This window comes from Corvus hawaiiensis, chromosome 4 (genome assembly GCF_020740725.1).
Source record: "Corvus hawaiiensis isolate bCorHaw1 chromosome 4, bCorHaw1.pri.cur, whole genome shotgun sequence".
Lineage (NCBI taxonomy): Eukaryota > Metazoa > Chordata > Aves > Passeriformes > Corvidae > Corvus > Corvus hawaiiensis.
The window spans coordinates 45,550,520-45,569,587 of NC_063216.1; the positions used below are offsets into that span (position 1 = coordinate 45,550,520).

General features: G+C 38.9%; 1 protein-coding gene across 12 annotated transcripts in view; it reads left to right on the top strand.

Moving 5' to 3' along the window:
• The window catches only part of GRIP1 (glutamate receptor interacting protein 1), a 331,823-nt gene that overhangs the window by 239,511 nt on the left and 73,244 nt on the right, over positions 1 to 19,068 (top strand). For 11 of the 12 annotated variants that reach the window (XM_048302708.1, XM_048302713.1, XM_048302715.1 and 8 more), the window contains 5 exons: positions 7,832 to 7,967; positions 8,917 to 9,062; positions 12,583 to 12,666; positions 13,515 to 13,590; positions 14,944 to 15,089. In XM_048302708.1, coding sequence (XP_048158665.1) covers positions 7,832 to 7,967; positions 8,917 to 9,062; positions 12,583 to 12,666; positions 13,515 to 13,590; positions 14,944 to 15,089 — 588 coding nt within the window. Of the gene's footprint in view, positions 1 to 6,030; positions 6,068 to 7,831; positions 7,968 to 8,916; positions 9,063 to 12,582; positions 12,667 to 13,514; positions 13,591 to 14,943; positions 15,090 to 19,068 lie in introns of those variants that run through there. The other variant, XM_048302714.1, reaches the window with a different exon arrangement.

The window sequence follows — 19,068 nt, forward strand, 5'->3', positions numbered from 1 at the left end:
GTTTTCAGTGGTTCCTTCCTGCCTTGAAATGTACAAATGCAATCAATCCTGTAATCAATCCTGCCTGATCCCTTTTGGTAACTGTAGAAAGCAGAGAAACTGCTACAGTCAGGCTGTGTTTTTGTAAGTAGTGACACATCAGTGCAAAGCAACACAAATTATCAAGAGTTCTCTTGGTGTTAATTTCCTGTTAAAAAGAAATTAAGAGGAAGTTGGAGGTGAATTAATCAGAATTATGGGAAGAAGTTTTATAAATCTAAATTAGTGTCAAAGTTCTGTGCTGTTCTGCACAGTACAATTTCTACTAGCGAAGGAGGAGGGTTAATGAAGCCTTTATCCCATTCAGACAGAAACGTAGAAAAGACTAATGTCATGGAGCTCAGTCCTCTCTTCATCAATGGTGTCAACAGAGACATGCAGAGGAGTTCAGGGTAGCACTTCCAATGCACAAGTCATTCTTGAGTTTAAGATTCTGTTGCTTATCGCATGATCAAAATTTTCAAAAGGAGGTACTTGTTTCATGTGGGAGGTACAAATTTGAGATAACTAAGGGTATAACTTTCAGCTCCAAAGTACCTTCTACTACTTATACTCCACAGAAGCCAACAGTGATATGGTGTGGGAGGAAGGAAGTTCGAGCTCTGGAAAGCCCTGCCATGTCTGCTGAAAAGGTGAAGGTTGAGACCATCAGGTCATTCATCACTGTGCTTGTTTTTACCTTCCAATGTCTTTGCTTCAGAAAGCTCCACCTTGACAGTTTAGTGAGCTGCTCTGGACCCAACAGATGTTCAGGAATTTGACTGCCATCATAGATAGTGAGGAAGCAAAAAAATGCTTGAACGTTATTAAGGCAAGTGCCTCAAGGTGGAACTGGTCCTCATCTGAAGATAAGGAAGTTGATGGTTGCAAATTTTCAAGCATGCGGGTAGTGATCAATGCATAGTGTAGATATGCTCTCAAAAAAAGCCATCGATTAAAACACTAGAACTTCCCAGCTAGCTTAAGGAATAAACGTGCTTTCACTGAGTACATCACTGAGCAAGTTTGTAGTTTGCAATGCTGCAAGGTGGCATGTCAGGGATAAAAGTATCTTTTTTGTAGGTAATAATACAAGAAAAGAAAAGGTTTTGTTGTTGTGATTTAACTAAATCTGGATATTCTTACAGTAATATATTAAAGTATTCAAATTTACTGAAGCCAAATGTTTTAATGGTTTATAATTTTTTAAATAATTTTTCCTCTAATTGAATTTCTCTGCTCAGGGATTATAAATAGAGAATGATTGTGTTTAGCCTGATATTTCCAGTCCTTGATGTAGAGCAAAAAAAAGTACAGAAAAAGAATTCAGAAGTGTTCACTGACAAAAATTCGTAATAGCCTCAGCTCTTAGAAGAATCAGATGCCATCATCTGTATTGAGATAACTCAAGTTGATCTCTTTGCACAGTATCTGTCAATGTCGTGAATAATTTTAGGCTGATAGTACTTGGTATATTTGGGAGGATGTGGAGTATTAACATCTATTCTTGGTTTGTTTTCTGGCATTATTGTACAATTCAATACAAGAGAACAAAACAAAAAAACATGCTCAAAACCTCTTTCATTGTGGAATTTTTGCCAGCAGGACTGTCCAGAGGACCCAAAAGCCTGTTGTTCCCTCACCAGCACTTGTCTGGCTTGAAAAAGCATCTAGACATGTGGCCATCCATCTCCTGTTTTATATCTGTGCATATCTGCCACAGTTTGCCTGGAGAAACCTCTCTGCCTCTTACACTTTTCCCTCTAAGTTCAAAGCAGCCTTTGTCTGCATCCTCATGTGAAGCCATCCCTTGTAAGTTGACTTTACAGAGGTCATTCTTCTCTTTTCTGTGTGAGGCTGCTTTAATGTGAAAACTGATTTTACACCATGCCACACTTTTTTTTAATTTTCTGCAAATGTTCTGTACTGCTCCTGTCTACAAGGAGTGGATTCAGACACAAGCAGGATGTTCTACCTTGAGCATGTGCCCTTGGTAGCACGGCCGTGCTGCTGCCAGTCCCAGAAGCACTAGGACTGCACTGTAGGCTGTGGAATGCAAATGTTAAGCCCTGGGAAGGTAATAATGGTTTACTCCAGTCATTGTTCACTCCTGAAATGTAATTACTGAAGTTACTGTAGTGTGCATTGATAACTGTGTCATATATCAGGTGTTTCTTCCAATACTCCTCTGCTAAGAAATTGGTGAGGTTCTTTAATTAAGAATTAAGAGCCTTTTTTTGCCTGCATCTGGCTTTCTGGTGGTTATTTGATTTCAGGCTTGGGATATTTATATTAAATTCTGGTACTTTTGTTAGAAACAGAATTTCAAATATGAGGCTTACATTTGTGGTTAAATTGAAGACCACCTTTGCTGAATGTCTCAACTGGGATTTAGGGAGTGTTGGCTGCCAAGGATTCTGTGAATATGAAAAATGTACCCAAAACCAAATAGCACAAGAGCTAAGCTCATTTTAGACAGGCAACCAATGAACCCAGGTGTGAACTTTGCTGCTGTGTTGTGCAGGCCTGGTGTTTTCAGTGAGTTAAGTGATCATGTCCTGGATATCACTGCTTGTGATGGATCATAAAATATCCTTATTTCCTTTTCTGTGTCATGCTAGGCAGACTTTTTCTAGTCTATAAGCACTGGTGAAAGGTATTTGGTTTTTAGGTAATATTTTTGCAATGGCAAAGTCATCTTGTAGATGCTCTTATAGCTGAAAAAAAAAAAAAAAGAAAAAGGTAAAAAGGAGATCATCTAATGCCCTGTTCACAACCAGAACAGCTGTTGGTATAAACTGGATCTGTTTTAGACAGTTTTTTGCAAGCATCTTAGCCTTACCTATCTCCTTTGCTTTCACTAAAAATGGCACAACATTTCACCTGTACATTTATACAGATTAACTTGGCTGCTGACCCAAGGCAGCCTGCATTGGCAGTGTTTTAAATTTACAGTCTTGTTGGTAACTGTGGTCTGTTGTGCCGTACAGATGTGCTCTGCTGCACCTCATACCAGTTTGTCTTCCACTGGGGGTTGCTGGGTTCTGAACTAGGACTGGTTTGGGGATTGTCTCTCCACAGGCTGGACGGGAGGCCACAGAGCAGGCTGTGACCAGCTTCATGTCTTCAGACTCTCTTCACTGATGTGCTTTTGTTTGCTTGTTTTTGATAGAAATTTAGATGTTTAAAAGTTAGTGACAGCCGGTCAGGAAAAGGGCAACAAGGAATGGACTGTTCATCATCTCTTGACATTCCTCTTGTTACACTAAGAGAAATACATGTACCCACAGGACTTGAAACATGTATCACAGGACTTGAAACACTGAGTAAATGTGATGTCTCCAGTATAACAAACTGCTGTCTTTTCCCTAAGAATTGACTTTATCTTTATGTGATTTCTTACCAAGCTGTGAGATGCCAAGTGGGATGTAAAGCAAAGTGTTTTCTCTGCAGAATTTCTGCTGACATACAAGAGAAAATCCATTCAAGGACAGCATTCACTATATTTTCAGCAAACTTACCAATTACTTATTAATTATATGTGGTTTTGGTAGGAAAATGTCAATAACAGCAGTTTTTTTTTTTTTTACTTTTAGGTCCAGTTCCATTTATGCCCTGTTCCAGCTGCACTTAACACATTCACTAGGTGGAGAATAGAAGCAAGCACTTGAACTGATTGTGTAGATTTTAGACATTTTTGGGGTTTTAAAATGAAATTTTCACATTTCAATATCTGAATATGAAGGCAAATATTTTTGAGTTTTACTTTAATGTGTACACTAAGATATAAAATTGTAGTAATATAGAAAATAAATGATAAAACTTTTGACTGAGAGTTCTCTCAGTTTTCAAATATTTTTCTGTGAAAAAATCTTTTCTGTCATCTAGTATTCACTTTTCTTTTTGATGAAGTGAATATATTCCAGGTCCTTAAGTCTCATGAGAATTTATTTTCAATGCTATTTATTCATTGAAAGATATTATTTACATACACTAAAAAGTAGAAAATGACAAAAAGTCTGCTCACATATAAAATACTATGTTGCTATTATTCTTGAAGAAAAATTAATCATGGTATTTCTTTGTCTTTACCTACCTGCAAGTTGTTCCATGTATTCATCTTCTCACAGTAAGATTTACCCAGTCTTTTGAGTATCTGCTTATTTTTGAAGCTTTCTCGTGCTACATTGAGTATCCCTGTAGTCTTCCAGGCTGCAGGGCAGATCATAGTGTTAATGCACCAGCTGACCCAGCTGCCAGTCAGGCACATGCAGTCATGATATTGCAGCAGCAAGCCTGAGGGAAGCATCCAGACCAGGAATTTAGAAAACAGCAGCACTGTAATGTTTTCTTTAGAATTCAGCTGCTGTGTATCCTCCTTACAGAACTGGAGATCTAGAGGAAGCTCTTTGGAGCAGAAACCTTTCTTTTTCATCTCATGTCTGTCTGTGTGTACAAGTGTGCATATTTGTGCTCCCCTTGCCAAGTATCTCCAAGATTCAGCGCGATTCCTGAACCTCATACCAGAGGTAGGTGGATGCCAAGAAAGTGTAGGGTGGCTGGTGCAGCATGGACAGGCATGTACCTGGGATTGTCCCTGCAACAGCAGGAAGCAATGGAAGTCCTGAGGCAGTGCCAAGACCCTTCATAGGCTGAGGGAAGGCAAATCCCAGGGTGGATTCATAAAATGTATGGAAATAACTTCTGTGCTTTCCCTTCTGATGCTGGCTATGCTAATATTATTAGCAGTGTGGGAGTACATGTAGGAAAGAACAGACTCCAGAGACTTCTAACTAATTAGGAGTTTGCTGGTTGGCATAAGTAATGAATTATGAGTGAGGTGATACATGAAGTAGTTTGCTTTTTTACCCTCAAATTGTAACATAGCATTCTCTTAACTAGGAAATAGAGACTGACCTTGCATTAGTTGGGGAATAGCACATACAGATGCGGTTGGATTGGAAATGAAGTCCCAGGGTTGTTCTGATATTGGGCATTTCAGTAATACTCCAGTGGGATTAGTCTGTAATAATAATGCCAAAGCAATACAGATGAGTAAGCATGTCATATATAGCATTATAGGAACAGTAATCATGTGCAATTTAAGAAAGCAAAGATGAAAAACAGAGTGATGGGGGTATCGAATGGGCCTGGTTCAGAGCACTTCCAGGGATAACAGTCTCTTATAAGCAAAACCAGCTTAGGTAGTTTAATTTCTTCCTGATACGATTATGTACAACAAAAGCTACAAAATCCTTCAGAGCAGCGAACCTAATGAAACTGTTGTGCATGCCTAGATGACCTTATCTGTCAGTGTGCAATGAGCACTTCACACCACCCCTCCCTTACAGTGCTGGTGCATCCCTCCCTCCTGCCTACCAAGGAAGAGTGTCTAGAAGTCATTGTTTGGCAGAAGTAAACAGAAATTTGTCATACTAGATGGTGAGAAGGAACGAGCCTGGTCATCACTTTTCCATCCCAGTAGCTGAAGGGAATTGTATAATTGTTAGCCTGCTTAAAATACTGCTTGGATCACCTGTTCCACATGGCACTTCAGGCAGCAGAGTATTGCCCAGCATTGGATTGCAGAGTCATGTAACCTATGTAAAAGATCAAAACACGACAGTATTATGCTATGGCAAAAGATTAGGCATTGCATTGCAGTGCAATGCATTCTTTATGTCCTGTATATGCATTATGACAAAGTATTTGTTTAAAAAAATAAATCTTAGATAGTTCCTGAAAGCCAGATTGTACTACTGAGAATTAAAAAGGAAGGATTCAGTTTGGGAGGAGGGAAGAGAGGGTAATTTTCTTTGACTTCTGATGTCATGGTTGAGTAAACCCTGAATAAACATGTGTCACACACTGGCAGAGCACCTGAGGTTGCATCCTGGGTGCAAAAGTACAGTATTTTTAGTTGCAGTAAGTACCGTGGCTAACTCTTGTATTCATTATGAATACTTACAGGTTTTTATAAAACTGAAAGCAGCATTTTGGTCCACAGCATCTCTACAGCTATGCACCATGTCTACATGTTCAGAAGCAGGTAATCACATCTGTTCTTTCTGAACTGTCAAAAAGGCCAGATGTGAGCAAACATTATGGAAGCTCAGCAGCTTCCAGATGGTACCAAATGGTGGTTTTGGTGTCAGCCAAGTTGGAGAATGCACCGGTTAGCTATGCTATTGTCTGCTTCTGCCAACCTGTGCTGCTGAATGCATTGCAGAATTTTGTTGTAGTAGAAGCTTTCTAAGCATAGAAGAATTCTTGTCCAGGCATATAAGTCATGCTATATAATGGTAAAAATGTGAATAACTGAAGTGAGGTTGTCATCAGCTAGAATAGATAGAAGAGCCCGTCAGCCACCTTGGAAAGAGCACAGGAGCAGAGGATGATGCCACCTCAGAAAAAGATTCCTATTAGAAGTACTACCAGCGATTGCAGGCCTGTGCACCAGGACTGGAGTCACTTCTGACTGATTTCCTCTGTCTGCCACCATTTCCTCAAATACAGAGGTAGTGGTGGTGGCTTGGCAATTCTTGGCAGTTCAGGGCAGCAGTTCTTCATCATAAGGTGAAATGTATTAAATCATCTCCTCAGTCATGTGGAATGACCTTGATAGAGTCTTGTTGCTTTTTATATAGTGCTACCTCTACACTTACTGGTGAACATTTGAATATATACAAGGACCTTGCTTGGTTTTTGGGTGGCTTTTCATCTTTACATCTCATGCTGCAACAGCAAACTTGCTAGTGCAGTGCAGACATACTGTTTGTTTGCAGTGCATATATGATGTTTGTATCTGATCAATTCACCTAAAAGCTGCACATTAGTACTGAAAAGGATGGTCCTGAGATGGATGATCCTTCCAGGATTTTAGTGGATCTTTAGGATTTCATGTATCTTTCCAGAATACCTGGGCAGCTGGTGGTTTTACTAGATCTTCCCTGACTGGAAACAGTGGACATGTGGCTTTCCAGAGAGTTGCAGTCCTGCTGAAACTATGCATACGTAGATTACCTTGTCCACCCATGTGCAATAAGGATATCTCTTTCTGAAAGTTTCAGGCTTTTTGTTGCATGTCACCTGCCTTTGTTGAGGTCTGTGGAATTAACTTACCATTTTCCAAGAATGGCGAAACTGCAGAAGAGAGGGTGTTTTAGCATGTGAGGGAAATTTTATTAACACTTAATGACTATGAAAGCCCTTCACTTACTTTATACCTGTTCCACAGAGATTGCAGAGAGTTGCAGTGGAACTATATTTATGTAAGAATAAGGAATAAAACTGTTAAGATCTGATGTATCTCTGTCTGCATTCTTGTTATGTTCAATTGTTTCTATTAATACTGACTTCTGATAGTGGCCTCATAGTGAGTCTGAACCTAAAATTATAGTTCTGTTCTATCATTGTGTGTTTTAGCCTTCTATTTAATCAGTTGAACTGCATTATAAAACACAGAGGTCAGGGGGAGAGAGCAGAAAATGAGAAAAGACAGCTTTTTTAAAATGTGAAACAAGTACCTTTAGTTATAAGTGTTCCCAGACTTCATATTTATGGGCTCTGTATAGTATACTAGCACATTGGTGTAGTTTTTAATAACCTTTTACAGAACATATGGCTCAAGATTTATCTATATGCAGAGCCTTGTGGACAGAACTTGTGAATTGCAACATAAAAAACCTCCAGATGTACATGTTATTTCTTATTAACACAAAGTGATTTTCTTGGGAAAAAGGTGATATACTAGAAAGGCAACATCTGTGTTACTACTTAAATTTTAATAATGTGAATAATTTTCTTTCAACAGAGGAATTCAAGGGCTCAACAATAGTTGAATTAATGAAAAAAGAAGGCACCACCCTAGGGCTCACAGTATCGGGTGGTATCGACAAGGATGGGAAACCAAGAGTATCTAACCTTCGTCAAGGAGGAATCGCTGCTAGGTAACCACATCTCAAGCTACAAAATGCATTATACGATGTGATTGTTTCAGAAATGTGTGCTGCATCAGAAAGGTCACCTAAAAAATATGTGACTGATGCATCTATAATGGCAGCCTGTCACACTGGAGAACCTCAGAGGGAAATGGCAACAGCTGGTCCTTCTTTTTGCTCAAGGCTACTTTGATAAAAACTAGAAATACCAGTGAGATCTTTGAAAGTTGTCATAATCCTCATGAGATTTTTTCTAAATTTTGTATGTTTTATTTCTCTATTTTTTTATCTTTGAACAAAAACTTGAGTGAAGTAGCATAACATACTGAGGGGAAAAAAACCAAAATGGAAAAACAAATGAGAGTGCTGCCATAATTTAATTTTTTTTTAACTCTTCATTAGATAGCTCTGAGATTAAAAAGACTCTAAAGTCATAGGTACCTTGCTTACTACTATAGTGGAAAGAAAAAAAGCTGTTAACCATGAGTGAGACAAGTCAAAAGATGAGGGTTGAGATAAATCATCCCAAGTAACTAAGCAGAACTTAGGCTTTTGGGCTGCGGCCCATCTCCTGTTGATGTTATGTTAGCTGTGGATGCAACCAATGTCCAAAAAAAAAAAAAATTGGTTTTGGACATTTCCCAAAGAGAGAGACAAGGATGGGGCCATGAAGAAGATGACTTCCCAGATCCTATGCCCAAACCAGTCAAATCATCCAACTCATTTATTGTGCAGCTGGTTTTGTACCTCAGGAATGAATAATGCAACAATGTTTTTTAATATTTAACAAGCTAGAGTAGATAGATCTTAAAATGCCACTTTCTGTTAGAAATATGAACTCGTTTTAATCTAGATTAATGGAAAAAATATTTCTTACAATCACTAAGCAGTAGTTTAAAGGATTTAGGTTGGTCCAGCAGATCTTTCTTTCACAAAAGGAATATATACTTTTCCTTAGGAGTGACCAGCTGGATGTAGGGGACTACATCAAATCTGTGAATGGAATCAACCTGACCAAATTTCGCCATGATGAGATCATCAGCCTGCTCAAGAATGTTGGTGAAAGGGTTGTGTTAGAAGTGGAGTATGAGCTGCCTCCAGTCTGTAAGTAATTTCAGAGCAAACTGAAAACCTATGCAGAATAGCAGACGTAGTCAGCAGTGAGATGGGCATGGTTGGTGATAGTCATTTTGGTAGTGGTTGTTTTTTAATTTTCTGTTTTTAATTTTGTTTTTTCCTGTGGCTTATCACAGAGCATTGAAGCAGTGCAAAAGAACTGGCACTACAGAGGGATGCTCTCAGATGTTTTAGAAGCAGAATCCCACCAACAACAGAGCAGAGTTATCAATCTCCACTTTTTGTTGGTTTGTGGTTTTCTGCGGGTGAGGGTTGTTTTTTGTTTGGTTGGTTTGGGTTGTTTGGTTGGGTTTTGTTTTGGGGATTTTTGTTTGCTTCTTTGCACTTTTGAATACTGGAAATTAGATTAAGTAGATTCCAGGGCAAGCAAATCTTTCTCTTTACCAAAAGATCTTCTGAGATGAGACCAGTGAGTATTTGCTAGTCCTGCCTCTGCTTTTTCCTTCTTTCTCTCCACTTGCAACACCATCCCTCTCTCCCAGGTGAACATCCTTTGGGACTTCTCCAGTCTTTTCTGACACGACTTTCAGGCAAAATTTCATTTCTAGAGCAAAAGACACAGTGGGGTAGGCCATGAGGATACATGAACTTGCAAGAATTGTGTGACCGAAACAAGGACTTCTCACTGAGCAGGATTTTCTTCAAAATACGAGTTTATGCTCACATCAAAGTTACAGAGTGCTACTGAATGTTTCCCTTGCCTCTCTCCTTTGCTCTGTCTGTGCTTGTGTCTGTAACAGTGTGTCTGTAGGAGAAGATCAGTGTGAATCAAGTCTATCAGGTATGAAGTGGAAGCCAGAGGAACAGTGAGTTGGAAACCTGGGACCTAAAGTGAAGGAGTGTCAGGTGTCTGACTGGCACCGAGGGGCTGCACCAGGCACACCCTTGAAAGAGTGTGTGTTCATTCATACTGCTCACTGGAGGGCAGAAGATGTGCTTTTCTGGTGTTTGGCCAGAAAAATCTCAGGTGCCAACTGGGAAGCTCTTGTCTCCTTAAAGTTTCCGTGCAATAGAATCCAAAAAAATCCATCACTGTCCTTGGTGGTCAGAAGCTGATGAACTTCCCCACTGCTTTCTACCAGCTGGGGGTTAGTCTAGTTACATATTTGGTTGTTTTTAGGACCTCCTGACAAGCATGTTGAAAATTTTTGAGTGTCCTGTGTCTACTAGCGTTTGCATGTGCTGAAGGAACTTCATATTCTGAAGCACAGTATCTGAATTAATCAGCTGAGTTCAGCATTACTTTGCTGCGGATGTAATTGTTTTACCAGCATTATTTGTTTTGCATTTATTCAACTGGGCTTTCTTTTGTTTTCATCCTCTTTTAGCATATGTGCCACTCTTGTCCACTGAGACTGGATTTTCACGTGCTAAATTACAGCAGCATTTGTAACTTTTTCTTTAAGTCCTTGGAATTTCCAGCCTCTTCATACAAGCATAGATAATAAAGTTGGAGATAATTAGCAGTCTAGTTGTTTCCATGAACTACCAGTGGGCAAGCTAAACACACTGCATTTGTCATACACGTAAGTTTTCCAGTAAGTCATGGAGAAATCCTGGCACTTCCTTCCCGGCCCCTTACATAATGAAATTCTGCTGTTGTTCCCGTGCTTGCTCCCTCAGAGAGAGGACTATCATAGTTTCAGAGCTGGGAAATGTCAATTGTTTAATAATGACAGATTCAATTTGGCTGAGCACTGGTAATCCCACTCTGCTTAGTGCTTCCTTCCATGTTTGAAGTGTTCACAGCAGGAGCATCCAGCTGCTATTTTCAGCATGAGCCACCTCAGTGTCTAAAACTAGAAGGTGAGCAGTGCCTGTCTCGTGTCTGCCTTTTGCTGTGGGTAAGGGTTAAGGAGTTCTTTGCCACAGCGGGCTGGGGTGCAAGGACAGCCACCTGAGTGGCTGTTCCCAAGTGGAAGGACGCTGCTGCCATTCCTCACTGCTGAGCTGCTGGTTTCACCTCCCCCCTTGGAGGTTACAGGCCACACCAAACAAATGAGGAAGTGTGGATTCATCATGAGCTACACACAAGGCCACTTTCTGTCAATAGGAATGAAGTCAGCAGTTGTCTTCCTCATAATTCATATTTTTTAGTCAGTAAAATGTTTCTCACTAAAAAGAGAACAACCACATGGACTCAGTAACACAGTTGTCATCTTCAAGCTGTAGCAGGAATTACTACAGCACAGAGCAGTGCTCTGGGGGGCCATCTTTCACCTGTTTTCCTAAGGAAATGAGATTTATGTGGTTTCATTGGGTGGTTCTCCTGGTCCCCTTCAGTAACTTTTTTAATAGGGACTGAAAAACTCCCCAAAAAGTACATTACAGTACATCTCCTAGAAGTAAACACTTGAGTGAGTTGCGAGCAGGGGAGCCCTGAGAGAGAGAGAGAGAGAGGCAGAGAGCGCTGAGGGGGCTCTGCTCTTCCTGGTGCCTTTCATGATTGGCAGCACATGCAGGGTAGCCTGTGGCATCCATTGCCCCCTCTGGGTATCCTGACAGGGAAACTCTGATTATTGCAGGCGGGAACATTAAATGACACATGTTTTCATTAGTTCTGCCGCTCATGGAGCATATATTTTATAGAGCTGGATTGGTTTGGTTTTGATTTTTTTTAAATTTTATGTGTGTTTGTACTGTTTGCAGTATTTGACTGGAAGGTGGGAAGTGTGAGTGTGTGTGATTTTGCACAGAGTCCTTTTCCCATTGGAAAAGAGAGTTCTTAGACCCTGCTGAAGTTTTTCCTGTAAAAGCTAATAGTAGACTGTCTGCTGGCCTCTTAACAGCAGTGATTTCGAATTCTGTAAAGTGGATTACCACACCCAAATGCATTGGTCTGTGCATTAAGCTTCTCACCTCCTACTCCAGCTGTACACCAGTTCTCTAGTACTTCCAGAGAAAATACTGACTCAACTAGAAGCCAAAGAGCTTTTTTACTAACTTGCCAATTTTGAGGGAGCATGCTACATTTTGAAAAAGAAAAAAAATCCTTATGATAACAAAACGCATTATGCATTTTAATCTAGTAGCCTGAAATCAGAGAAACACCCCAAAAATCTTGATTGTCTTCTCTCTAAGAGACAAAAGTAAATGTATTCATAGCTAAACAAGCTCGATAGGTACTCTTAAGAATTTCATGTCATTTTTGTCTCCCTGTGTATTTCCGTATTTTCTAGCACTCTTCTGTAACTATAAGAAAAGCAAAATTATACCATAATTCAAACAGTAATAGTCAAATTCCTCACCTGTTATATGCATCGATGTCTTTTTTCCAAACCATTGTCACTCTGCAAAATGTCTGGCCCAAAATTCTCTCAAAAAGGGGATGAGTTCTATTTAATTACAGGTCTTCAGTCTGACTGTTCTGTAATTGAGTCTTTCCAATTGTATGACCCAATATCTATCTTAAATTGGAGAAGGTGTAAATGTGTGTGTATAATTAGAAAAACAATAACAGTTAAGGTTTGGATTCTTTTTCTTTTAGCTGTACAAGGATCAGGTCTCATCTTTAGAACTGTGGAAGTTACTTTACATAAAGAGGGGAACACTTTTGGATTTGTAATAAGAGGTGAGTTATTGTTGAATTTGAACTCTGTATTTTCTTATTTAAAAAAAAAAGTGATAAGTTTTTATAGCACTCAGAAATATGTCAAGATTTATGCCTTACAGTTTGTAAAAATCCATGTGTTACATTTTCCATACCCTCATGTATTGCTTTGATGAGCTGCTCTAATTTTTGTTTATGGAAGAACCTTAAATAATCAACTATGCCAAGGAAACATGACAAACTGGTCACGTAAGACCAGATTCTGCTACCACTGAAATCAGCAGGAGGATCATAGCTCTTAAAAAAAAATTTACATATAGTATTTGTATCTATTAGGCATGAAATCTGATTAATCCTGCTGGTAGTCTGAATTGTACAACTAAAACATTCTCACTGACCTGGAGAACAGAAGATGCAGCTATTGATTAATATACCCCAATGATGAATGATTATTTTCTTCAAGGAAAAACCTCTTTTTTATTTAATACTTAAATTTCTTAGTGGCCACTCGTTATTCTGAGTATACATAAGGTATAGATTGTTTTTTTCTCTGTGCTTCAAACATTGCAGAACAGTAAGTGTTCACACTGAGATCACATTTTTGGAGTAAAGGTTCTAAGAAAAAATAAACATTTATTAAGAATCCCTCCATAGAAATGTTTTTAAAGATTCATCTATACATAGAGTAAGTTGATTTTATTTAACGTAAAATTCAGTGGAAGGTCATATTAATGGCTTGGCCATTTTTTTTATCTTTTTAGCCCATCTGTAAAGGTGCATGCTGCAAGCTGTAGGCTTGCCTTTTGGAAATGAGCTTTCATAAAAAGCATAAAATGAAGGTGTACTTTCTCTCACTTTTTCCTTTCTAGGTGGAGCACACGATGACAGAAATAAATCTCGTCCTGTTGTAATAACATGTGTCAGACCTGGAGGGCCTGCTGACAGGTACAATTCATCTTTCTCTGGAGTTCATGTAAAAGAGAAATGGAGAAAGGTGAATTATTTGGGACAGAAGTTAAGATTTTGAGTGAAATATATGTACTTAAATACAGTCCTTTGAAATTCATGGGTTTGTCTTTAATTGTTGTAATAAAAGTAACAACTGCAGCAATAGTAATGGGCAACCACAGAGGCTCAGCACGTTATGGTGCGTGTGAACTTCAATTTAGAATCTTGCACCTAAAATAATTGGGATAAATTCCTGCAGTAGGTCAGAGCACATTTTTTTTGCATTCTTCAGACAGCTGATGTAGCTCTTAATTATGCTTTTTATACTCTAACACCACAATCTTTTTCTCTTGGGGTTCAGAGTTATACTGTCACATGTTTGAGTGTTGTATTATATTCTTCTGTTATGATGTTTGTACATATCTGCATGTGAGGTCACACATAACCTTACCTAGAAAACTTCTGAGTACAGAATCATGTTTTGGCCATATTTGTATATAATACTATTTTGTATTTATATAAAGAAAGAATATTCACTTTATTTTTATGTACAAACTGTATTTTCAAAAATGGCATTTGTGACCTTAAACCATTAGACAAACTGAAAGGGCAGTTTCTTTAAAGCAGATTGATGTCCGTAGCCTATGCTGACATTTTTGACCTTGGAAACATTAACTGAGAAGAAAATGTTTCAAGAGAGCATTTCTTTTGTTCCCTCACTTTCTTCTCTCCCTCATCCCCTGGTTTCCTTGTTTTTCTCCACAATTCTTGAGCTGACAGTGTTAGTATTTCATTTTCTGTTATAATTCTGAATAGGTTATGAGATATGCCTAGGAGACAGTGTTTTAGATTTAGAGATGAATTACTTCTAGGTAAGAAGAAAGGAAAAATGGAATTATGCAAGGAAAAGATATTTTTAAAGAAAATCTATAAATGGGCATTCATATTTTGCAATCTGTTTGGGCACCCATGTGTTTGCACCTTATGTTTATTTTTAAGAAAATATTGGAGGAAGATGTGTTTATTATATATGTATGAAAAAAGAGTTGTGTGGATAAGGCAGAAAGAAAGCATATGTTGAGCAGAAGCTATACTTAGTTGCAATTTAGTGTGGCTTGATTATTTCACTGTGTGGTAAGCTGTTTTCCAGTCACTGACTTTCCAATTAAAGCAATTTCCTTTCCACTGCGCCCTCTGATCATTCTCACTGTCAAAGTAAATGTTAAATGTTAAGGAAAGAGGGATGGATGTCAGGGAAGGTGCAAGAGAATCGCTTTGCATAAAAATGATATTATCTCCAAATCAATTTATCTTACACTAACAAAGATCATTCCTTTATTCTCCCTTCAGAGAGGGCACAATCAAACCTGGGGACAGGCTGCTGAGTGTTGATGGAATCCGACTGTTGGGAACAACACATGCTGAAGCCATGAGTATTCTCAAACAATGCGGACAGGAGGCGACTCTGCTGGTTGAATATGATGTCTCAGTGATGGGTAGGTTGTGGGATAGGAAGTGGGGCTGTAATACTGGCTGTAATCTGTGTACATTACATCACTGTAATCTGTGATGTTTTGCTGCCTGTTCTTCATGAACAACCTGTTATGCTCCTGGTAGCGCTGCTATTCCCTTCTGCATCGTGTCATTAATCTTGGGTTCATAAGGAGGTGAGCAGTATTTTACTGTAATTTAGCATTCTGACGTTTCGTGGTTCATAGGCTGAAACCATAGTGTGGATTCTAGCAAAGTAACTTTTCCAGTGACTAGTTTATAATAAAGGTTAATGAACTGTAATAATTTCTGTGTCACATGAAAGAGGGGAATACTTGATCTAACAAGAATTCTTTTGCCTTTTGCCAGTGCGGCTAGTTGGACAAGACATAATTAAAAAGTTACAAGACTTCCACATAGAAAAGCATACGGAAGAGAAAATTTGTTACGAAATACAGAGGTGGCAAATCATGGCATGAAAAATGAGCTTACATGTTATACAAACTTTGATTGAATTCACTGAAAATATGGAAGGTTGTTTTGGGAAGTCAAGTAGACCAGATGATTTTTAACAAGAGATTTGAAATTGACTTGTTTCCATTTGTTTTGGAAACTGTCACATCCCCTCAATTTTTTCAAGATACAGAAAATTCATAGCAGCAAGAAATAGAAATACTCACCAGTCAGACTGAAATATTTCTTGTCTGTCTGGGGATTTTTCGCTTCTTTTTCTGCTCGGTTCCACAGTCAGGTTTCTAGCCTAGCAGTAAAGCAGCCTCCTAGGGATTTGTGAAATAGCACTGTCAAAATTCGAAGCCTTGGAAATAATTAATACTGAAAAGAATAATGTCAGATATTTGCTTATTCTGGAACAGCCCTCTTTATTCTTCTCTGAGACACAGATTTATCTTTTTTTATTACAATATATGTCTCTGTTTACTTAACTGTCAAGAATTGAACTGGCAGGTTTGTGTAGTGTCTGGCAGGACTGATGGACAGTTGTGCAGGTTCATGTCCAGAAAGGTGGAGACAGCTCAGATGAGCTCTAGCTTCTGAGGAGAACTAGAATTTAGGTGTTTTCATTTGTTTCTTCCTTTTCTTCGAAAGACGATGCGTGACCAAGCCCTGTCTATCATCACAGTTAAAACAATATTCTTTCTACACCACTTTTTCTAAAATGAACCCCTGGCTTTAGACAAAGTTCCCAGCGAACTTTCATTTCAGAGAAAACTCCCATCCCCATTTCCTTGTATACCCCAGGGGGAGAGTCAGCCTCCATTTCACTGAGGATCTTTTAGATTTGCAGGTTTGTGGAAGGAGGAGACCACATGATGAAAAACTCTGTTGTGTCCTAAATTGCGGCTTGTTCAAGGCAGGAACCTTCTTTTCAGTGTTATCTGGACAGAGCTCAGTTCAGGAGGATACAGAACTTAGCTGCAAATTTCAGGCTTGTAACTGTAAAGGCAGCACCTAGCAATCAGTGTTTTCTCATGTCATTTTCTCTCTGAATAAACTCTCTTTTGTTCTCAGCAACAAATCTGGTTTTATCATTCCTGCCTTCCTGGCAATAAATGTGTTGTCCAACGGAAATTAAAGGAGGTAGAAGAACCTGAGACTTGGGGAGTCAGAAAGAAAGAAGGAAAATGGAATCAAACACTGGGAAAACGTATGGAATGGTGGTACAGCAGAGGCTGCAATAAGAAATAAGGAGGGAAGCAGCAGACTGTCTTTCTAATGCACTGTGATTTTTTTAGATATTACCTAGCCCCCAGTAGGTTTTGATTTTTTTCCAATTTGCATGCCCTGCATAGTATTTTAGCAGTGGTGTGAACAAAAGATTTTGTTGGGAAGCTCTCTTGCTCAGTTAGGTTACAACCATGGTGCAAAGGCTGAAAGTCATTCATCCTAATCCATTGAATCCTGGCCCAGGAAACCTTTGCTGATTTGAATCTTCTCTTAGTTCTGCTCAAGAGCAGGAAAGTCCAAGTTGGGAGTAGTGTGAAAGAGAGAATATGAGCCATGAAGAGAAATTTAAGAAGTATTACTCTTTTTCCCAACTCTTGTGTTACCCATAAACTGTTTGTAATGCTATCTAAGGTTTGATGTGAATTTGAAAATTGGCTAAAACAAAGGAAGAGCATTGGGTAAGGTGACTTACCAATAACTGATGCTTGACAATAGACTAGTAGGTTAGCCTGCTTGGAGGGGGTAGAAACAATCCAAAAGTTACACAGACATCTAGTGTATTCTGTAGGGTCCTCCTAGTATAAGCTTTCAGCAGAATATATTACTCCTAGAGATAAAATTGTAGCATTATTTGCTTTAATACCTTCTCTCCTGTTAGTGGATGGTTATATCCTGTAAAGTAGCATTGCGTGTGGCCAGAACTGGAAAGAGCCATAAAATACATTCTGAAAGCATGAAATTGGAACTTGCTTTGAAATGGTTTTACTAGATGAAGAAAATAATCCTGAACTATTTTTCAGCTACACTCCTGTAGTGTGTAACTGACTTTTCTTACTCCTGTAAGCATAAGCTGTTTCAAAGGTGCTGTGTTTCTCAAAGTTTAGTTCCTTCAGCTGAAGTCTTCAAGAGGTCACTTGGGAAGCTTGTTCATTTTATTGTTTCTGGAACCTAGACAAACTGGAGTAGAAAAAGCATTAAGAGGTTCTGTGCAGGGTAATCAAGTGTGTATATAATGCAGGAGATGTGGCTATTTCTGTTGAACTCTCTGCGGTTACACCTGTGCTTGCTTAAATAGATCCTGAAGACTCCTGCTCAGCTGGGTCCTAGGAAATGAACTTGTCAATTCAGCTTCTTGGAAGAGATTTTTTTTTTTAAAACTCTGCTGAAAATATTTCCAGGTTGGTGTGTGGAGTGTACTGCTGTGTAGTTTCAAAGAGAGTTTGACATAGCAGGAGTTGGAAAATACCAAGATAATCCCTGAAGAAAATTGGAAAACTTAATTTCTGAGAAAGTATTTTATAATGGGATAAAAGTTACATTTGAAGTTGTAGAGGGTGCAGTCTTCCAAATGTCTTTCTGTTTTCCAAAACACATCCCCCAGTCTTGAAGCACTGTGATTGCTTACCTTTCTTGTTGATTTTAGAGGTAACTACATGCATTTTTTAATTTTGTGATGCTTTAATAATGCAGCACTTCGGTGTTTGTGAAAGACATGGGTATGGGGACTCGCTCTACACAAAACTGTATAGAAGTAACATGATCTTTGTGGGCTTTATTACTTTTCTCTGTAATCCTTACACCTGAAGTGTCCAACCTTTCTGGTCATGTGGATCACCTATTTTCATCTAGTGGTAGGAGAGGTCTGAATAGTACAGCTCTCTGTGCCCTATGATTACACCTGTGACCTCATTTTGGGGAAGGGGAGATGTAGAGGCAAGGTGGTAACTAGCAGTGACTTGCTGCCACTGTCAAGATAATTTTGCAACCTGAACCCTCTCCTGTGGCAGTCAAATAGAAAATACTAATTCCAGGCTATAAATTCAGGTTGGGGAGACTGAAATTCTCGCTGCTAGGCAGTGCTCAGGTGAAGTATCATAATTAACTGCTCACAGCTAGAGTTAGAGTGAGGGTGGGAATTAGAATGCAACACTAATAACAAGCTACAAGCAAACACAGTGACCCTGTCTGAAACAAGAAATAAAAGTTTATCATTACACTGAAGCTGAGGAGATGCAGTTTCTCTTCAGGTTTTCAAAGATCTGCCATGATGCCACTGGGGCTCTGTGTTGTCTCTATAATTGGGGTTGCATCTGCTTGGGTAACCTTCATATTTTCTCTGAAAGGAAGCAATCAGACAAGTTCAAAGGGATTGGCTACCTTGAGTTTAAATTCTGGCCATTTTTATGTAACTAGTTCATAAATGGCTGCTGATGATCTTTTGAGCAACCTACTTTTTAAGTCTTGATGTTCCTGCTGGGGTAGTCTTTGAATCAAAGATAGTGTAGTTAAACAGAACTA